At 35.5% G+C, this 16,613-nt stretch overlaps 1 protein-coding gene across 4 annotated transcripts in view; it reads left to right on the top strand.

The window, feature by feature from the left end:
- Positions 1-16,613, top strand: part of ORC5 (origin recognition complex subunit 5) — a 72,001-nt gene that overhangs the window by 13,844 nt on the left and 41,544 nt on the right. For all 4 annotated transcript variants that reach the window (XM_032688750.1, XM_032688751.1, XM_032688749.1 and 1 more), the window contains 8 exons: positions 2,166-2,240; positions 4,567-4,678; positions 5,042-5,172; positions 6,893-6,941; positions 7,488-7,578; positions 9,770-9,822; positions 11,955-12,067; positions 15,287-15,334. In XM_032688750.1, the coding sequence (XP_032544641.1) occupies positions 2,166-2,240; positions 4,567-4,678; positions 5,042-5,172; positions 6,893-6,941; positions 7,488-7,578; positions 9,770-9,822; positions 11,955-12,067; positions 15,287-15,334 (672 nt within the window). The remainder of the gene's footprint in view (positions 1-2,165; positions 2,241-4,566; positions 4,679-5,041; positions 5,173-6,892; positions 6,942-7,487; positions 7,579-9,769; positions 9,823-11,954; positions 12,068-15,286; positions 15,335-16,613) is intronic.

Below are 16,613 nucleotides of genomic sequence, written 5' to 3'. Positions count from 1 at the left end.
TAGAAATTGAATGAAGGAAAAAATGTACCACCAACACTTAAAACAGATAAGTTATAAATAGACAATTTAATTTACTATCACGAAAGTGGTATTGACATTCTTCAGCAATTCCATAAGGACAAAATTTATAATAACCTTTGGTGAGTTTCACAAAATACTTTTTATACTAAAATTTTACTTTCAAATTAGTATTTGGATTAAAAAAGTGTTCTACGTCAGTAAAGAATTCTTCATGTATACTATATAAATTGGCATCACTCAGAAAATTAGAAAGTTCTTGAACAGTTGGTTAAAGAAAACAAACCATTAAATAACTGTAAAGGTTCAGTTGTATCATGAAAATAGTTGTTGCATCAGAAGAATTAGGTATTAAATTAGTATTTCAGTTCCTTTCTGCATGGGAACAGACAGGAATGGGAGAAGTCAATTCATGTTTATTAACCTATGTCATCTGGATTTATTGTAGAGTGTTTTAAACTGAGGCTGATGGAAGGACCAGCATGCTGGTAACATAAACTGACAATGCTAGCTTACTCTAATCTCAGTTGTAAATAATGTAATATTTCAACTCAATTAACTCAGAGTAAATTAAGATAAATGTTTACTTTCAAGTAAAGAATCCTTAATGTTTCTCTTAACCCAAGTATGGGTGCTGAATGCTTGTGATTACTTATACAAAATGAATTTATTCATTTTAACTACCTGAAAAATTGGAGCAGATATAACTTGTAGTCATTCAGACATTTACAATATTTAGCACTTTACAGAAGTAACAAGCTACTGGTTTTAATGTAAATGAGCAACCAATTCTAAATGTATAGTTGTTTTAAAAAATTGAAGTGTGACAAGTCTGTATTGACACTAAAGAATAAAGCACAGACTCATAAGGCCTGGGGGTAGACTGTTTCTGTGAACCATTTGACATACTCCACAAGCCAGGGTCACAGTATATTTTCTGCTGTAGAAACTGTAGTTTGTTTCCCATTTCACTAAAAAGTATGATCTACTTAGGTCAAGACCTCAAAGCTTTGTGTTTGGTAGCTGCATGTCACAGGGTCCAATAAGCAGTATTTTATTAGTAAAAATATGTAACCTCTATTTGGTCAGTTGTGTAGTACAGTCTTCATTCCTGAAGTAATTTATTATATGAGCCAAATACAGATGTCAATATAAAATCATATATTGTATTGTAGTTTTAAATAAATTCCCAAGAAGTGTGAGATATTGTTGCAGAGATACTGCTCCTCCAGGTTGTATGGTGGGATTTTTAAATAATATTTTCGTGAAATGCTTGGTTGTCCACATAAAATTCTTTTCCTTACTGTGGGCAACAGAATATGTAATAGGATAGAAAAATATAATTTTCTGGGGACCTAGAGTTTTTCTTTCAACAGCAGTAATTCAAAAGAAGTAATGAACTTCAGAAGTTAGATTTATAATGCAAGTAGTAAATAAACCACAGAAGATGTGTTTCTATTCTCTTTTTTCATTCTTGTCAAGATTTTAAGTGTACTGAGAATACACATTGTTTTTGCCAGAGGATAACCGTGCATGTTTTTGTGCTTCTGTTTTTATTCTCCAGGCTCCAAAATGTTAATTTAGCTTAAAGTGTTTCCTGTTTAAGCTGTACATGTTACATATCTGCTGCTGCTATGTCAGGTTTGCATGCAGTAAATCCTCTAATTTTCTAGGCTGCAAACTACGACAAGAAAAGTTTCTCTCAACATTCAGTTCAGTGAATTCCAGATGATGGCTAATTTCTTCTAAAATATCAGCTCTTACTTGTTTGTAGAAAATAATTCCGTAGTGGGAAAAGATAACTCTCCTAGAGTAAGCTTGTAGTTACAGTGCTACAGTACTATGTGTAAGTTTGAAATAATAATAAGAATTTTGGGCAAGAATTGAGCTTTCAATGGTTGATAATGACTTTGTCAGTGGTATTTCTGACTGGTATACTTAAGTATTAATTCTTACTGCCATAAGGCATGTGAATGTTGCTTTTCTGGGGATTGTATCTTTTTTTGGATGCAGAGCTGCTTGGGCTTCCTGGCAGCACATTTGAAGCAATAATCTCTCCAATTCAGTTTCCAGCAGCTAAGAATTAATTTTAAGTCCGTATAAGAGTGGAAGTCAACATTGTCTATATCATATTGTTTTGTTAAAAGGTACTGGATAGAGCAGAACAGCTGAGGGAAATGGAAGCAAACATCCTGCCAGCATTTCTTAGGCTTCAAGAGTTGGTAAGTATCTGGAAAAATATGTATGTGTCCTGTGTATTGAAAGTAATTGAACATGTGGTATCTGTCCATCTAGGCTCACAGATAAAGATAATGATTCCTTAGAGAAGAAAAGTTGCAAAATTAACCCTTACCCCCCAAAAACAGTGATCAAAACTAGAAACCAAACCAGAATTTAAACACTGTCAGGTTTTTATTACACTTTTTTTTAATTGAGTTTAATGGTATATTATTTTACAGTATCTGATGTGTTGTAGATTCTTTTGAGGCTGGTTGCAAATACATGCTGGCTTTTCTACATTACTTTTTTATTTTTAAGAATGAGATTTTCAGTAGACTACCAGTTACTTTGGGTAGAGCTGCACAGCTCAGCAGCTGTGAATGTGTTGGTAGAGAGTTTTTTACACTTCTTCTGGAATTGCACTGCAGTGAGTTTCTGATTGGAGTAAACCATTGTGTGTCTCCCTTTCTCACTTCTGAAGCATGCAAGCTTTTTGCCTTGGAATAAGGAAAAATGGTACATTCTCTGAAAAGAAGCTGAAGACAAAACCAGAAGATGCTGTTACTTTGAAATGTCTGAACATCTAAATAGCTGAAATTATACTTGTCTCAAGACTTTTGTGTGGTGCTCTTAATCTTCTGGTGACACTGATTCTCTGTTTACTGAATGAAGACTGATTCACAGCTGTGTTCTTAATCCTGGCAGCTGGTGCATTTTCTGGCTCTTTTTGTCTGTTCTGACCGTGTTCTGGACTTTACTGCTCTTGAAGCAGAAACAACCTGTTCTGCAGAGAAAGGAGGAAAGCTTGGGTTTATGATTGCTGTTTAGGGACCAAAAAACCATAGACTAAGACTTAAATATGCCAGAGAAACACCCTCAAATTCAAAAGTAACCTCCAAATAATGTTTCCTGAATGCTGATATTCCAGTTGCTTAAATTCTGGATTCTGGACTGAGGCTTTCTAAAGCAGCTTATGTTGCAGAGCAGTGTTGGAGGTGCAAATCTACTCCATTGCTTCCTTTTCTGCAGTGAAAGGAGACAAGAAATTCCATTAATAGTGAGGGATTTCATGGGACTGGAGGATTGCTGATGAAGAATAGGTTATTAGATGCTTGATTTCTGTGAGGACTGTGGTGGGAATTACTTGAGTTTTTCATGTTGGAGGATCAGTCAGGAACTGAACTGAACATACCTTAGTACTTCTGTCAGCTAAAACACTGGATCTGGGAGCACCACTGAAAGAAATCCACAGAAAGATGCTTTTGTGTCAAAAGGAAAAAAAAGTTCCTTAAAAACAGAGGAAGAAGGAACAGTAAAGAATATGGCTGAGTGCCACTTGGACAAAAAGTGGGAAGAGTAAGTAAAAGAAGATTCTCCCTCAGTTTCAGGGAAGGGAATAGCATTTAAACTTCTTTTTCAGGTAATTCACAGCTCATATTCACGGCACTGTCAATTTAGTCAGGTTCCTTCCTTTTGTTTTATTGAAGTGCCTCAATAGTTTTCAAATGCCTTTCTTGAAGAACCATATTTAAAAGCATCTTTTGTTGTGCAGAATTTCTAGTATGGTTTTCTAGGCAAAAACCTTGCAAAAAGGGAGAATGACACATCATCTTCACAGACAGTTAGTTTCATACTAAATAGCTAATATTTTGGAAGGTGACCGAAATAAGGAATATTATTTTAATATGAAGCGTTTTGTTACCTACTGACCAAAACATCAAACTCGAGGTAAGTAGTTTGTCAATAAAAACTTGGTTAAAAAGGATATGTTATTATGAACAGTTGTTGTTCATAACTAGTAACACAGTTGGGAGAGTAAACAGGTAATACTACATTTTTGTTTTGGGATGTGTGTGTTTGTTTTTAAAGACCAGATTACCTCTAAAATAACATAGAAGGGAACTTGGTTTCAGAAGTGCTGAGCTTTCTTTTGCTTCCTAACTTTTCCTGTTTGCTCTGAAAATCTGGGTTTAATTACCAAAGTAAAATGCTCTCTTAATTTTGGGAGTAAGGGGTGGAATATATTAGGTATTGTGTAGTACCAGAGCTGTACCACCCCACAGAGCTTATATGTCAGTGAAATGGCAAAGGATGCAGAGAAATATCATATAATTATGAAAATTTGCAAATGTATGAGCTGCTTGATTAGGCCAGCTGAAGCTTTATTACTATGCTAGTAATTTGTATTAAACTGTAAATTTGATGATTTTTGTGGAACAGAAAAGTCACAATAATAATTTTTCTCATTGATGCTATAACATGCACTGTTATTTTGTTCTTTCTCTGCCTGTTGCTCTCTCTTTCATTTTTTTTCTCCTGCCTCCACAGACTGACAGTAATGTGACAGTTGTCCTGCTCAGTGAAATAGTGTGGGAACTGTTCCGTCCAAACGTGGGATGCTTTGATCCACTCACTTTGTATTTTCCTGATTACAGCATAGGTAAACTAATTCTTAAATCAGTTTTTTGAGGATTGTATAATACTTGGTCAAAGAACATTCAAAAGTTTTTTCCATGTTTATCAGTGGGCCTTTTGCAGAATCCAGAATATGTAATAGCTACTGGAATGTATGAGTCTATATTCACACAGCCTTCAAAAGAGTTGTCTATTTCCACTTGCCAGAACATCTCAAAGTAATGTTTTGGTTCCATTGTATTTGCTGGTTCTTTAAAGCAGTGTGGTTTTTGGTGGGTTTTGTTGGGGTGTTTTTAAGTGACGATTATAGTTTGTTTTTCCGCTTTTAAGGTGTGGTCAGTTTATAAAGTTGGCTTTAAATAAGCAAAATTTATTTTTGTTTAAACAGGACATCTGCAGAAGATCTTGTCTCAGAATCATCCCCCAGAATATACTGCAGATTTCTATGCTGCATATATCAATATTCTGCTTGGGGTCTTCTACATGGTTTGTAGGGACCTGAAAGAACTTCGGCATCTGGTGAGATGAGTTTCTTTAGAGTTGCTGTTTCAGTTTGGGGTGTCTTCTGCCAAATGAGCTCTGAAAGTCTAGATTTATTGTTAAATATGGACAAAAAGAAAATCAGATTAGATTAGAAGGGGCTTTTAAAGGTTATCTAGTCCAGCCCCTCTGCCATGAACAGGGACACCTTACACTAGACTGGGTTGCTCAAAGCTCCATCCATCCCGGCCTTGAACACTTGCAGGGATGGGGCATTCACAGTTTCTCTTGGCAGCCTGTTTCAGTGTCTCACCACCCTCATTGTAAAAAATTTCTTTCTTATATGTAATGTAAATCTGCTCTCTAAGAATGTGTTAGCTCAAAATGCAGTTTCCCTAAAAATCCATAACAAAGGTTGCAGTTGTTTTGGTGGCTGTAAAGGGCTTCCAGTGCTGTGTGGTTTTCTGGTAATAGATTGATGGTATTTGGAAAAGGAGTTTTAACCATATGTCAATTGAATAATGTAATAGTAAACAAACTTAAGAAGAATGACAGTTACTTGATGGTGGCCTTTGCATAAGAAAAGCTTAATAACAGTAACAAGTAATTAGCTCATCAGATTATCATTTAAGTAACTATACTCCATACAGGGAAATTTTACGAATGGCCAGTGAACATATCAGTGCTAAAGAGATGATCTGAATGTTCTGCCTCCATTTCTCTTGGGAACACGTTGCTACACTTCAGCTGAACTTATCTATTGACCATACAGGTTTTAAATTTAAATGAGGTTGCTGGAGACACAAGTAGAAACCAGGGTCACAGTTCTTACAGACATGTACTTGAGTGGCTCTGCTTATGAGAATTTCATTAGCTTTAGATGCTTTGTTTGTGTGTTTGTGAAATACCAATATTATGAAAATACACACTTAATTGGACCCTAAATTCTTTTTGTGAGAGAGACAAGTCTCTTCTCTAGAAGATAGTGACAGACACGTACAACTGACTGTAGGCTTCTGAACAACTCTTCACTGTCTAGTAGAGACTGTAAATGTGTATGCCATTATGTGTGATTATTAATAATACATTCTGGAATTTTATTAGATTTATATGTGGAAGTTACTGCATTGAGTTTTGTATACTAGCACAGAGATTTATTGAAGTGTAGTGGGACAAAAGGAGAATGAAGTCCGAGGATTGTTATTTTATGAAATTCTGTGTGATATTGATTTAAGCATTTTCTAGATTACAGTGTGGTCAAAAATTTCTCTTACCTTAGGCAAAAGGAGTTTGTTTGAATATGGAACATGTTAGCAGGTTTTTTTATGGTTGCTTGTTTTTTTCAAATAAATAATTTTTGCTTGTGTATCTGTATGTGTCGCCTACTGCAGAACATGCTAAACTGCTCCTGGAATAGAAAGTATTTTCTGAAAATGGAGTAAAAAAAGTTTGAAAACGTTTTTATTGCATTTATAATGTTAAATAATTATGTTAGTTTAAAAAAAAAATAGCAGCCCCTGAGTAAACAGATTTTGCTGAGCTCAAGTAACCTGTGATAAATTACTTGTGTTCATATTTTAAGGTATAGAAATGTTGCCATGTTTTACAGTATATTGTTTCTAAGCAAGTGGCATAATTATTGACTGAAAAAGAATTTGTTGGTTTTGCAAAGGAATGGTTTACTCTGCTAGTTTTATTCTGTAGCTGGATCAGATATATAGTGCCTTTTTAATAAGTTTAGTTTTTTTTCTTTCTGTAGGCAGTGCTCAACTTTTCTAAGTACTGTGAACCAGTGGTCAGAGGGGAAGGTAAGCCTCTGTCTTTTATTTGAGTGAGTGTATGAGAGAGCAGGTGCTGTTCTGTGGGTTTTGTGGAGGACTTTGCTTTGATCCTCACTGTGTCGTGACACAGTGGTTTCTTGGGTCACAACAGCATTGCTTATTCCTGTTGCACCCAGCCAGAAGTGTTTGCAGCAGAAGCAGTAGATGGTATTTGGTGGTGGTTTTTTTAGGAAACAGAAGTTGAAATACCATGAAAACTTTCCTCCCCCCCTGTAAATCCTTCTCCTCTCTCAACCACCAGGACCTCTGCAAAGTAATGGGATAAGTAAATTCTCTGTCAAGGCTAAGAGGAGAAACTGGGAGAAGAGGTTCTGTCAGACTGACCCAGATTATCTTGGAAGAGCTACAGAGAAACAGCCTTGCATGGCAGCATATGCTTGCTGGATGGATGGTGATCATCCTAAAACAGAGTCAGCATGTTTGTGTCATTCCTGTGACTGTTCAGGTGTCAGGGATGAGTTTTAGTGTTGTGTGAGTTAAGTGTTTAACAGAGTTGAATCTGGCTTGGTGCAGCAAATGAACGTGACACCCGCAAACTCTGGAAAAATATTGAACCTCATCTGAAGAAGGCAATGCAGACTGTTTATCTCCGGGAAATATCCAGGTAATCTGGGGGGCAAGGGCTTGTTTGCTTTGCTGAGGTTGCTGTTTTTAACAAGCTTCCTCTAAGTATTTCTCAATTATGTTTCGTGGCTAGTGTTTCTTTTTTGCTAGATGTAATCTTTTTTCTTTAATGTGTATTTCTTTCTTGCCATCTACTGTTAAAAGTAGCGTATCTCGGAAGGAAGTTTAAACAACATGCCGTTTGTAGCATATAATAGATTTGATAAGTAAAGCAGTGGCAGCAGGTTATGTTCTGCTTTTCACTGATGACCACACAGATAGATCCATTTTCTGTAACATGTAAAACTGCCAAGCATGGGAATCCATTGCCACAATATACAGACGCAGTTTAAAACACGCTTGTGAAGTTGGCTCGGCAGATCCTCACTGTACCAAGGATGCACACAAGCCACAGAATTCTTGAATCATTACAGATTTTGAGTATCTATGTTTCTTAGCTTTGTGTAAGGAGCTAGGTTGATTTGTTTACTGTGCTTTCTTATTTTCTTTTCCAAAGGCAACATTTTTCTTACATGGAGTTGCTGTTTTTGACAGCATTAAAAGCTGATATCCTGCTAATGGGCTGTTTCTCTTGGTAGATTCCTTGTTTATTTTTGTAAGTTGACAGACTGCTAGAAAAAAAAAGATGGTGGTGTTCATTTTCAGTGCTAGTAATTGGCTTAGATTTAATTTTTTCTCCATCTGTAAGATGATGATTCTGATACACCATGTAAAGAGAGATAATTTAGTATTGCTTGATTTCTTTCCTTTGAATGTCGTTGAGGCCATAGAGTATTCTGGTGACTGAACCTTAGTGTGTAGTAGAAGTCTTTGCTAATGTTTTAGAAAAGTGATCATACCTTCAGAAAGAGAAGTGATTTTACTTTGTACAAGCTTGACTTCACAGTACAACGAGGCATTTTTCTGTTTGCCTCAAATATTTATTTATATTCAATGTTGATCTTCATTACACAGTCTACTCAGGATCTTCCTGACTTTTTACACTGTGTAATTGCTTACTCTAATTAGGGTGTAATAAAGGATTATGATACAAAATAGCTTACGAATTGTTTCCAAATAACTGATTTCCCTCTTTACGGTTTTCTTTGATTATAAATTTGAGCTTAACTGGGTTTTTATTAGAAATTTCAGCTTTCTGTATAATAATTCTAGAATTTACCTCTGTGTACCAGTAAATGCTTGAGGAATTGAAATCACTGTATCAGTTTTTCTGGCCACAGAACTGTGATTACTCTGGACTTTTCTTGAAGCTGTAATTTATAGCAGCAGAACTTTGCTATCAGCTGTTGTGCTACATGAACTGAGATGAAAATGAACTTTTTTTTTTTTTCTACCAGTAAAACAGATGTTGGATAAAACCCTATCTCATTGATAATTTGGTTGGTCATTGATTATAATTTGAGTATTACCTGAGCTGTCATTACACTGTTTTCATAAGTCATATGGCTGATAAACCCTGTTCATAAAAAAGTTTAAAAAGCAAACCAAACCAGCACTGGTGCTCTAACAACTGTTTGGTTTTTTTAATTCCTTTGTGGTATCCAAAATGATCCAAAATATGAAATTTTGACCAACGTTATTCCTTAAGGGAAGTTTTAAAGTAAAATTTTTTCCCATTGTTTAGTAAAACACCAAACTGCTTGCAGGCATTTTTCACTAACAGAGTGATCCAGTTGGATGTCTTGAGAGTTTTTCAGAGAAGAATGAATATTGCTTTGGTTTTTACATAAACTTCAAAGTTACATTATGAAGTAATTATAGTATTGTTCTCACAAACATAAACAGTTATTAAGCAGCTTAAAAAAATCAAAACTTGGTGTTTTTACTTTTTATCCAATTCTGCATTATTCTTGAAACTTGGAGTGTTATTGATACTTGCTCACTGGTGGTAGTTGGATGGAAAGAAGTTGGTATTTTACAATTAGCTTTTTTACTTTTGTACCTTAATGTAATGTTATTTTTTGCCTTTTTTTCTTTTCAAGCATGCATACTCTGCACATTATTGAAACCTATGTGTGAGGTAGTAAGACTTCATATTTTTAATTATTCTCTTACTAACTGTACCCTAGCCAGGGTCATGCAATTAAAATATACATATACCAAGCAGGTAGTTTTCTCTAAAAGACTAACAAATACTTAGTCTTTGTTTCTTTGCATTGTCTGTGTTTTAGCTCACAGTGGGAGCGCTTGCAGCATGATGGTGGAGAGCCTGGGCAGTTGAAAGGTATCAAATACATTAATTCTGTGGGGCCTTGTAATGTGAAATGTGGGCTTTTCAATTTGTCTTAGCTGTTATTATCTGAGAACGTGTGAATGAAACGACATAGATGAGGCCACCTGTCAGTACTCAGTTACAGTTCCAGGTGATCATGTTTTTTTGAGAAGGTGTTCTACAAAGGGCTATTGCTATTTTGTCCCTTGCCATAAATCCTGGGAGTAATCTTCCCTAAGATCCTTTGTGTGTAGAAGTAGACTTGGTATGTAAGAATGGATGAGGAATAGGCTGACCCCTGATGGTCAAACCTCCGTGTGCCAACTGGAGGCACACGTGTGTCCAAGTGGGGAGAAGAGAATGTCATATCTGGTGCCTTGCACAGGATTAACACATTCCTAAACAAAGCAGCTGCCCTGTGTCCTGATTTCTTGGCAAAGAGAAATGTCAGCATCGCCAGCATTCTCTCTGTTCTTTCCTTGGATGCGTGCAGCTTTGTTATTTTATACATCAGGCAGGCTGGAAAGTCAAATCTCAATATATCTGTCAGCCTTCTTTTAAAATTTAGGAAGGAATACTAAAATATTTTCCTGGAGATGTCATTTAGTCATGGTCTTTTGATCAGTTTGTCATTTGGGAACACTTTTTATCATACTATTTTTCATCACATAATTTCTTCAATAGATACTAGGTAAAATAGCCACTTATTTTTTAAAATCATGTTACAGTAATTGCAGTCATCCAGCTGTTTCCTGTATTTGCTTTATGATCAGTGATTTTCGATGTTGTTGCCCAAAGGAGTTTGATTTAAAATGTTCTTATTAAACTCCCTCCTTCCATGTCCAAATGAGCATGACATACTTTACACCTGACAACCTCAGAAAGGGAGATTTTATTTAAAATACATTTTCTCAGACTTTTAGGTGTATGTAGTAGGTAAAATTGTCATGTTATTAAACAGCATTTGATAATAACATGCTTAAAAAGCAATTATAATAAATGCTACACTAAATAAGCAAATAGTTCAGTGTGTGATGCAGTATTGTCTGACCAGAAGAATGGAGCAAAAATAGATATTTCTGTGTTAAACTAAATTATCTATGTGTAAGAGTTTATTTGGAGTTGCATTATATAATTAACACCCAGTGCAAAAGAATCTCTTGTAAATTGTACAAAAATATTGTTCTTTTATGCCTAGATAAGAGGAAATTATTACTAGCTGTCATCTAGGATGCTTCTTGTCACGCTGCAGGCTCTGAATCTTAACTTTTAAACATGTTTTATTCCTTGATCTTGATTTGCTGGTATTTGTGGATTAAAACAAAAGGGTACAGGTGCTTTACAGAAAAACAAACGTTGAAGTAGAAACCTGTGAGCAAAGAAGGCACAAAGAGACCCTTTAATGGTCTCCATAGTTAGACAGCTGATGAATAAGGTGGTTTGATGATCCTATTCTTATGCATAAGCTGTATAAAACAAGAGCAGGGAACTGTAAAGGTAAAAATACAAAGTAAAAGTAAAGAAGAGGGAAGGCAAATACTCACTAGACTGCAGTTCTTGTGTGTTTTAATGTGTGAAACTTTAATCTTAATTAAGTATACATGTAGCAGGCAGGGTCAACTGGATCAAGTTTAAAATTTTTAAGACATTTTCTGTAGGAAATAAAACAGTGGCTAAAAATTTTCAGAAGTGTAGCACTGCTGCATTCTTTACCATGCTAGCTCCATTCCTGGGTGATCTGCTTGGCACAGTCTGGAGCAGTCAGAAGGCTGAATCTTGGAGAAAAGCTTTGAAATTATATTTAAATACATCTCTTCATCTGCCCTGTTTGCCAGAGAAATTACCTTAAATGAAAGTAACCTGGAATTACTTATATTTTTTAGGAAGATTTATGGATCTCCAGTGCTTCAAATACAGTTACTGAGATGAGTCCAAAAAGGCTTCAGACTGTTAGTTTTGTTTAGCTTTGTGCCCTTCCCTGAGTTTGTATCTGTGATAAAGGGGTTCAGAAAGTAGCCATACTCAGTTACAGGAGTAGAGCAGGAGAGAAGGAAAAGAAGAAGAATGCAGACAAGTTTAATTTGAAGTTTGTGGGTGTTCAGACTGGGTTTTGATGACTCATAAATTGTTTGTTTATTTTATAGGACTTTCTGCACATACACATGTGGAACTTCCTTATTACTCCAAATTTCTTCTAATAGCTGCTTACCTTGCCTCCTACAATCCTGTTAGGACAGATAAGAGGTTCTTTCTTAAGGTAATGAGATTTGTTACTTAGTGCTGCTTACTGGATTCCTTCATACTGAATTTCCTAGTTTAAAACTCTTCAGCTGTTCATTTTGAACTGTTTCTGTGTTGCTTCATTTGATTTGATCAGCAGCTTTTCTGTAGATCACATATTGTGATTGGTAATGATCACTTAGTGGTTGTAAGGTTCTAATAAACCCAATTTCCTCTTCATGTCAAAATATGTGTAACATAGTTACAGCAGAAGTACTATGCTATTGTCAGTTCCTGTAGCTCTTTTTTGAAAATATTTTAGTGGAGTGTCTGCAGTGGCTTGAGGTATAAGCCACGCTTAAATTTCCAGGATAAGGTCCAAGCCACAACCGCTGTGGCCTTTAATGAGATAAAATGACATAGTGCATTGCTAACTTATGTATACAGTTTTAAGCTTCTGGAACAGAACCATAGAAACAGTTGCTTTTACAGAAGATATGGTGCCATTTTACCAATTATTACAGTATATATTGATATATGCATTTGTGTATGAATGAATGGTATTCATGTTGGATTGGTGTAAGCAATTGAAGAAAATGATGGCAAGACAAATTTGTAAACAGACAAATTTGTAAACATACAGTTGTTTGAAGAAAACAACATAAAATAAAACAAAAATAAACAACAACAACAAAAAAATAAAAAATCATAGATACATTTTGAGAACTTACTGCAGTTCCTAGTGATGATATATTAGTATGGTTTTAGTTTAAATTTAGTTTAGTAAGTTGGTTTTATGTTTCTGATATGATCTTACTGAAAGCTGCAGGTATCACCCTTGTAGTAAATGTAATTAGACAAGTTTTCTTTGTGGGCAAACTTTGTACTTTTCACTTGGCTGGAGCATTTTCTTACTTAGAGATTTATTTTCTGAGAAAGTGTTTCTGCACAGATTTTTCCATATCAGTCTTGGAACTCAGAGAAACAGGAAATCTCACAAGAGTCAAGTCAGTAAAGCATGTTATCAAAGTGTGCCACATCTTTCTTGTTTGTGTTCACTGAACAACCTTCTCAATTTAATTTTTTTCCTTTTTTAGTATCTCCGAGTTAACTTCCACTCTTGCACATGAACCCAACTACACCTTTGTACAATAAACATGAGCTTCTCAGTTTTTTGAAGCAAGGACCTTAAAGGTATTTTGATCAGTGCTAGTAGGTGTTTTCCCCAAGAATGGGTGAAGCAGAAGCTACCATGTTTGCTACATGTGTCATCTGGTAGCAGTTAGCCCTTCAGCAGGTCTGAAGTTGAATTTCAGAAATAACTGCATCTTAAGCCCCAACAAAATCAACACTTTTGGATGGGGTTTCAAGCCAAGTGTTTTTATGTGTCATGGGAACAGTGGAAAATAGAGTATGGTTTTTATCAGGTTTGTGATGAGATTCAGAGTAGCTTACAGAAGAGTATCTTCTGGAGTGATTTAACTAAGGATTAGTAGACAGCAAAAGGGATGCAAACAAAAAGATGTCCATTGAGCTGCTAATCTGTACTACTCTGTAGGTGCTAGTCTGTACTACAGCTAAAAATAAAGTAAGTCACAGTTTGTGGCAGCCTGGAATGCTGACAGCCAGCAAAGCAGGGAAGTGATAATTGGCATCACTGCTATTATGTGAAAATTTGAGCTTTGCAGAAGATTGAGAGAAAAATATGAAGCTGGAGGGTAGTCTTTAAAACAAGAAAGAATAGCAATAGGTATATATGAAGTCTTTAACAGAAAAGAGCATTAAAAGCTAATTGAAAATTAGCTCTGAATTTCATATGTTTCTTTGTGCTTGCACAGAAATAAGGCACCTGCTCGCTTGCTTTAAAACACTTTTGATATAACTTAAATACACCATGTGGAGATCCCAGTGTAACCTTTAAAATGCATGAATGGAGTTTGTTGTGATCCATCCCAAGCCTGCTGTGTAACCTCAGGCTTGATCACTTTCCCTTCTTGAAAGGTCACGGTTATCACTGCAGTCTTCTTTTCAAAAGCATGATAAAAAGATTAATTTGCTGTCTCCAAGCATGGGTGATATGTATTAACTGACTGAACCACTTTTTTTTAATCTGACAAATCACCTAAGGGAAATTAAGCTCTGTCTAATATTAAACTCTTCAGAAGTCAGTCAAGGGAAGCCACATTTACTGAGATCATTTTGACTGAATATTGAGGGCCACAAGTACTAAGTACAAGATTTTAAACATTATAATGAACAAATAATTCCTTTATTTGAGTTATTTTTTTCCCTGAGTCATTGAGCATGTTTATAAGGTATACTTTATTAATAAAGTATACTTGTCAGGGCTGTGGAAAAACTCATCAGGTGATATTTTGAGAAACAGCACTTAACTGTATTTAAAGAATATTATACTTGCACCTCTCCACTAATTTTACATCACACTTGTCACCTTTCATGTCTCTCTTGGTCCTTTTTATTTCTTTTTTTAACCCATTCATTTGTAACATCTTGTTTACTATATTTCTGTCCTTTTCTTGCCCTCACATTTTCAGTTGAGATCCAGGAGCACTTGATTATTTTCTTCGGGTAGTCCTTCCTTTCTTAAGACTGCTTTAAAGCTGCACCTTTCTAAATGATGTTCTTCTCTTCAACACCCGCCTCCCAACCTGCCCTCCTCCTTCCTTTTGTTATTTAGCTCATGCACCTTGAACTATCTTTGTATTGTATTGATTAAATTCCTGGTTGTCATTCTGCCAACTTGTGTACCATCCAAATTCTAAAACAGGGTCGATAAAAGGTGAATATTCAGATGGATTTTATGCGTGGATAAATTTTAAAAATGAAGTAGCCATCATTTAAAATTTTCTGGAAAGAGAAAGAAACGAAACATCTTTTTTTTCATTAGATGATAAAGGATATGAGGAGGATGGTGGTATGAAGTCATATTAAAAACGAATTTTTACCGCCTTTTCGCATCAGTTCCTGATTAAATGAGAAAAAAACCTTAGGAATATCACAAAAAAATACTAACATGTTGTGTTTTGGCTTTGCACCACTTGGGACACAATGAAACAAGAAGTAAGGCAAGTGTAATTTTACGGCTTTATAGTAAGAACAATTGGTAGTAACATCAGAGACAAATACTGGAGATGTAGTAAAGAAGTAGGCCTAGAGTAAAATACTGCCATTTGTATCATATATATTCTTTGTTGACTGTTTTGATTCCATCTTTGTTCTTGTTGGTTGTTTGCAGCATCATGGGAAAATTAAAAAGACCAATTTTATGAAGAAACATGAGAAGGTATGTATTTTATCTTTCTAAGCTGAGCTTGGCAGCAAGTATTTTCTTTCTGCTGTACTTGTGGTTTTGTATTTCATTTTGTGTCATTGATTACTGTAGAAACAGCAGAATTGTGTAAATAACAATTATTGGTGTGTTTGTTTTGTGTGATACAAACTTCTCTGCCATACGCACGTTTTTATTTTATTGAAACTTGTAGAGGATTGGCTAGCAGGACAAGGACATAGGGATATGGCTAAAGCTATGGACGAACTGTTAGAGTATAGAACACGGCCTGTCTAGGCCCGTGAGAAGATCTGAGATAGCAAGGCCATGTCAAGGCTACAGTGTTTTTGTGCCTGCTAGTTAGCTGGTAAACAGGACGTTGTGATTAGCAAGACAAAAGCAACTAAGAGCCACCTGTGTCAACAAAAGAAGGGAGTAAGAGGCGGAATCAACATTTAAGCCAGAGCCAATAATGAGCTCAGCTTTTGCAATATGCATGAGCTAATTATAAAGCATATATTAAGCTGTTAAGAGTGATCAATAAACGAAGTTTGCTGATTCTCATATTGAGCGTCCCTCACTTCCCTCGTTGGGACAGAAACTACCATAAAATTGTCTCCTAAAGCTACATTTTTGTGTGTAACAAACTGTGTTTAATAAAGGTAGTTAAAGACATCATAGGTGGAACGGCCAAATTTCAGAATTCGTCTGAAAAAAACACACCCCTGTATTCTTTAAAGAATTATTAGAAAAAGAATTCTATAGTGAGGGAAACAGAAACATAAGGATAAAGTATTGCACTTGTAGTGTTATAACTCGTAGTGTTATAAATAAAGACTCATTTCCTTCAGTTGGTGTGACAGTTTATATCAGTATGTCTTCTAAAGACTGATTTACAGATCAGATTCACCCAACTCCAGTGGGTGCCTGCATCTAAAATAGTGTCTTTTTATATAGCCAGTGCAGGGCCAGTTGATGCAGCCATTGGAGTGTAGGGTGTGATTTGGCTCATACTAAAGTAGGTTCTACGTTCAGTCAGATGAATTGCATCACAAATTGCATTGATTAGATTTATACTATCTATAATGGGAACTTAGGAAACTAGTTTGGCTGTACATACCAACTTGGCAGGAAGCTAACATTAGATGAAATAAATCCTTCCGTTAAAGTTTAGGTACAGCAAGACTAAATATATGTTTTGTGATTCTTAACTCTGTTCAGTCCAGAGACCATGAGGTTTTTTTAATTAGTAAAAAATGAATCTTGTGAATGAGGTAAAGAAATTGACTTTATC

Source organism: Chiroxiphia lanceolata, chromosome 5 (genome assembly GCF_009829145.1).
Source record: "Chiroxiphia lanceolata isolate bChiLan1 chromosome 5, bChiLan1.pri, whole genome shotgun sequence".
Lineage (NCBI taxonomy): Eukaryota > Metazoa > Chordata > Aves > Passeriformes > Pipridae > Chiroxiphia > Chiroxiphia lanceolata.
Note: the sequence above shows the minus strand (reverse complement) of the source record. Positions and strands in the feature narration are given on the sequence as shown.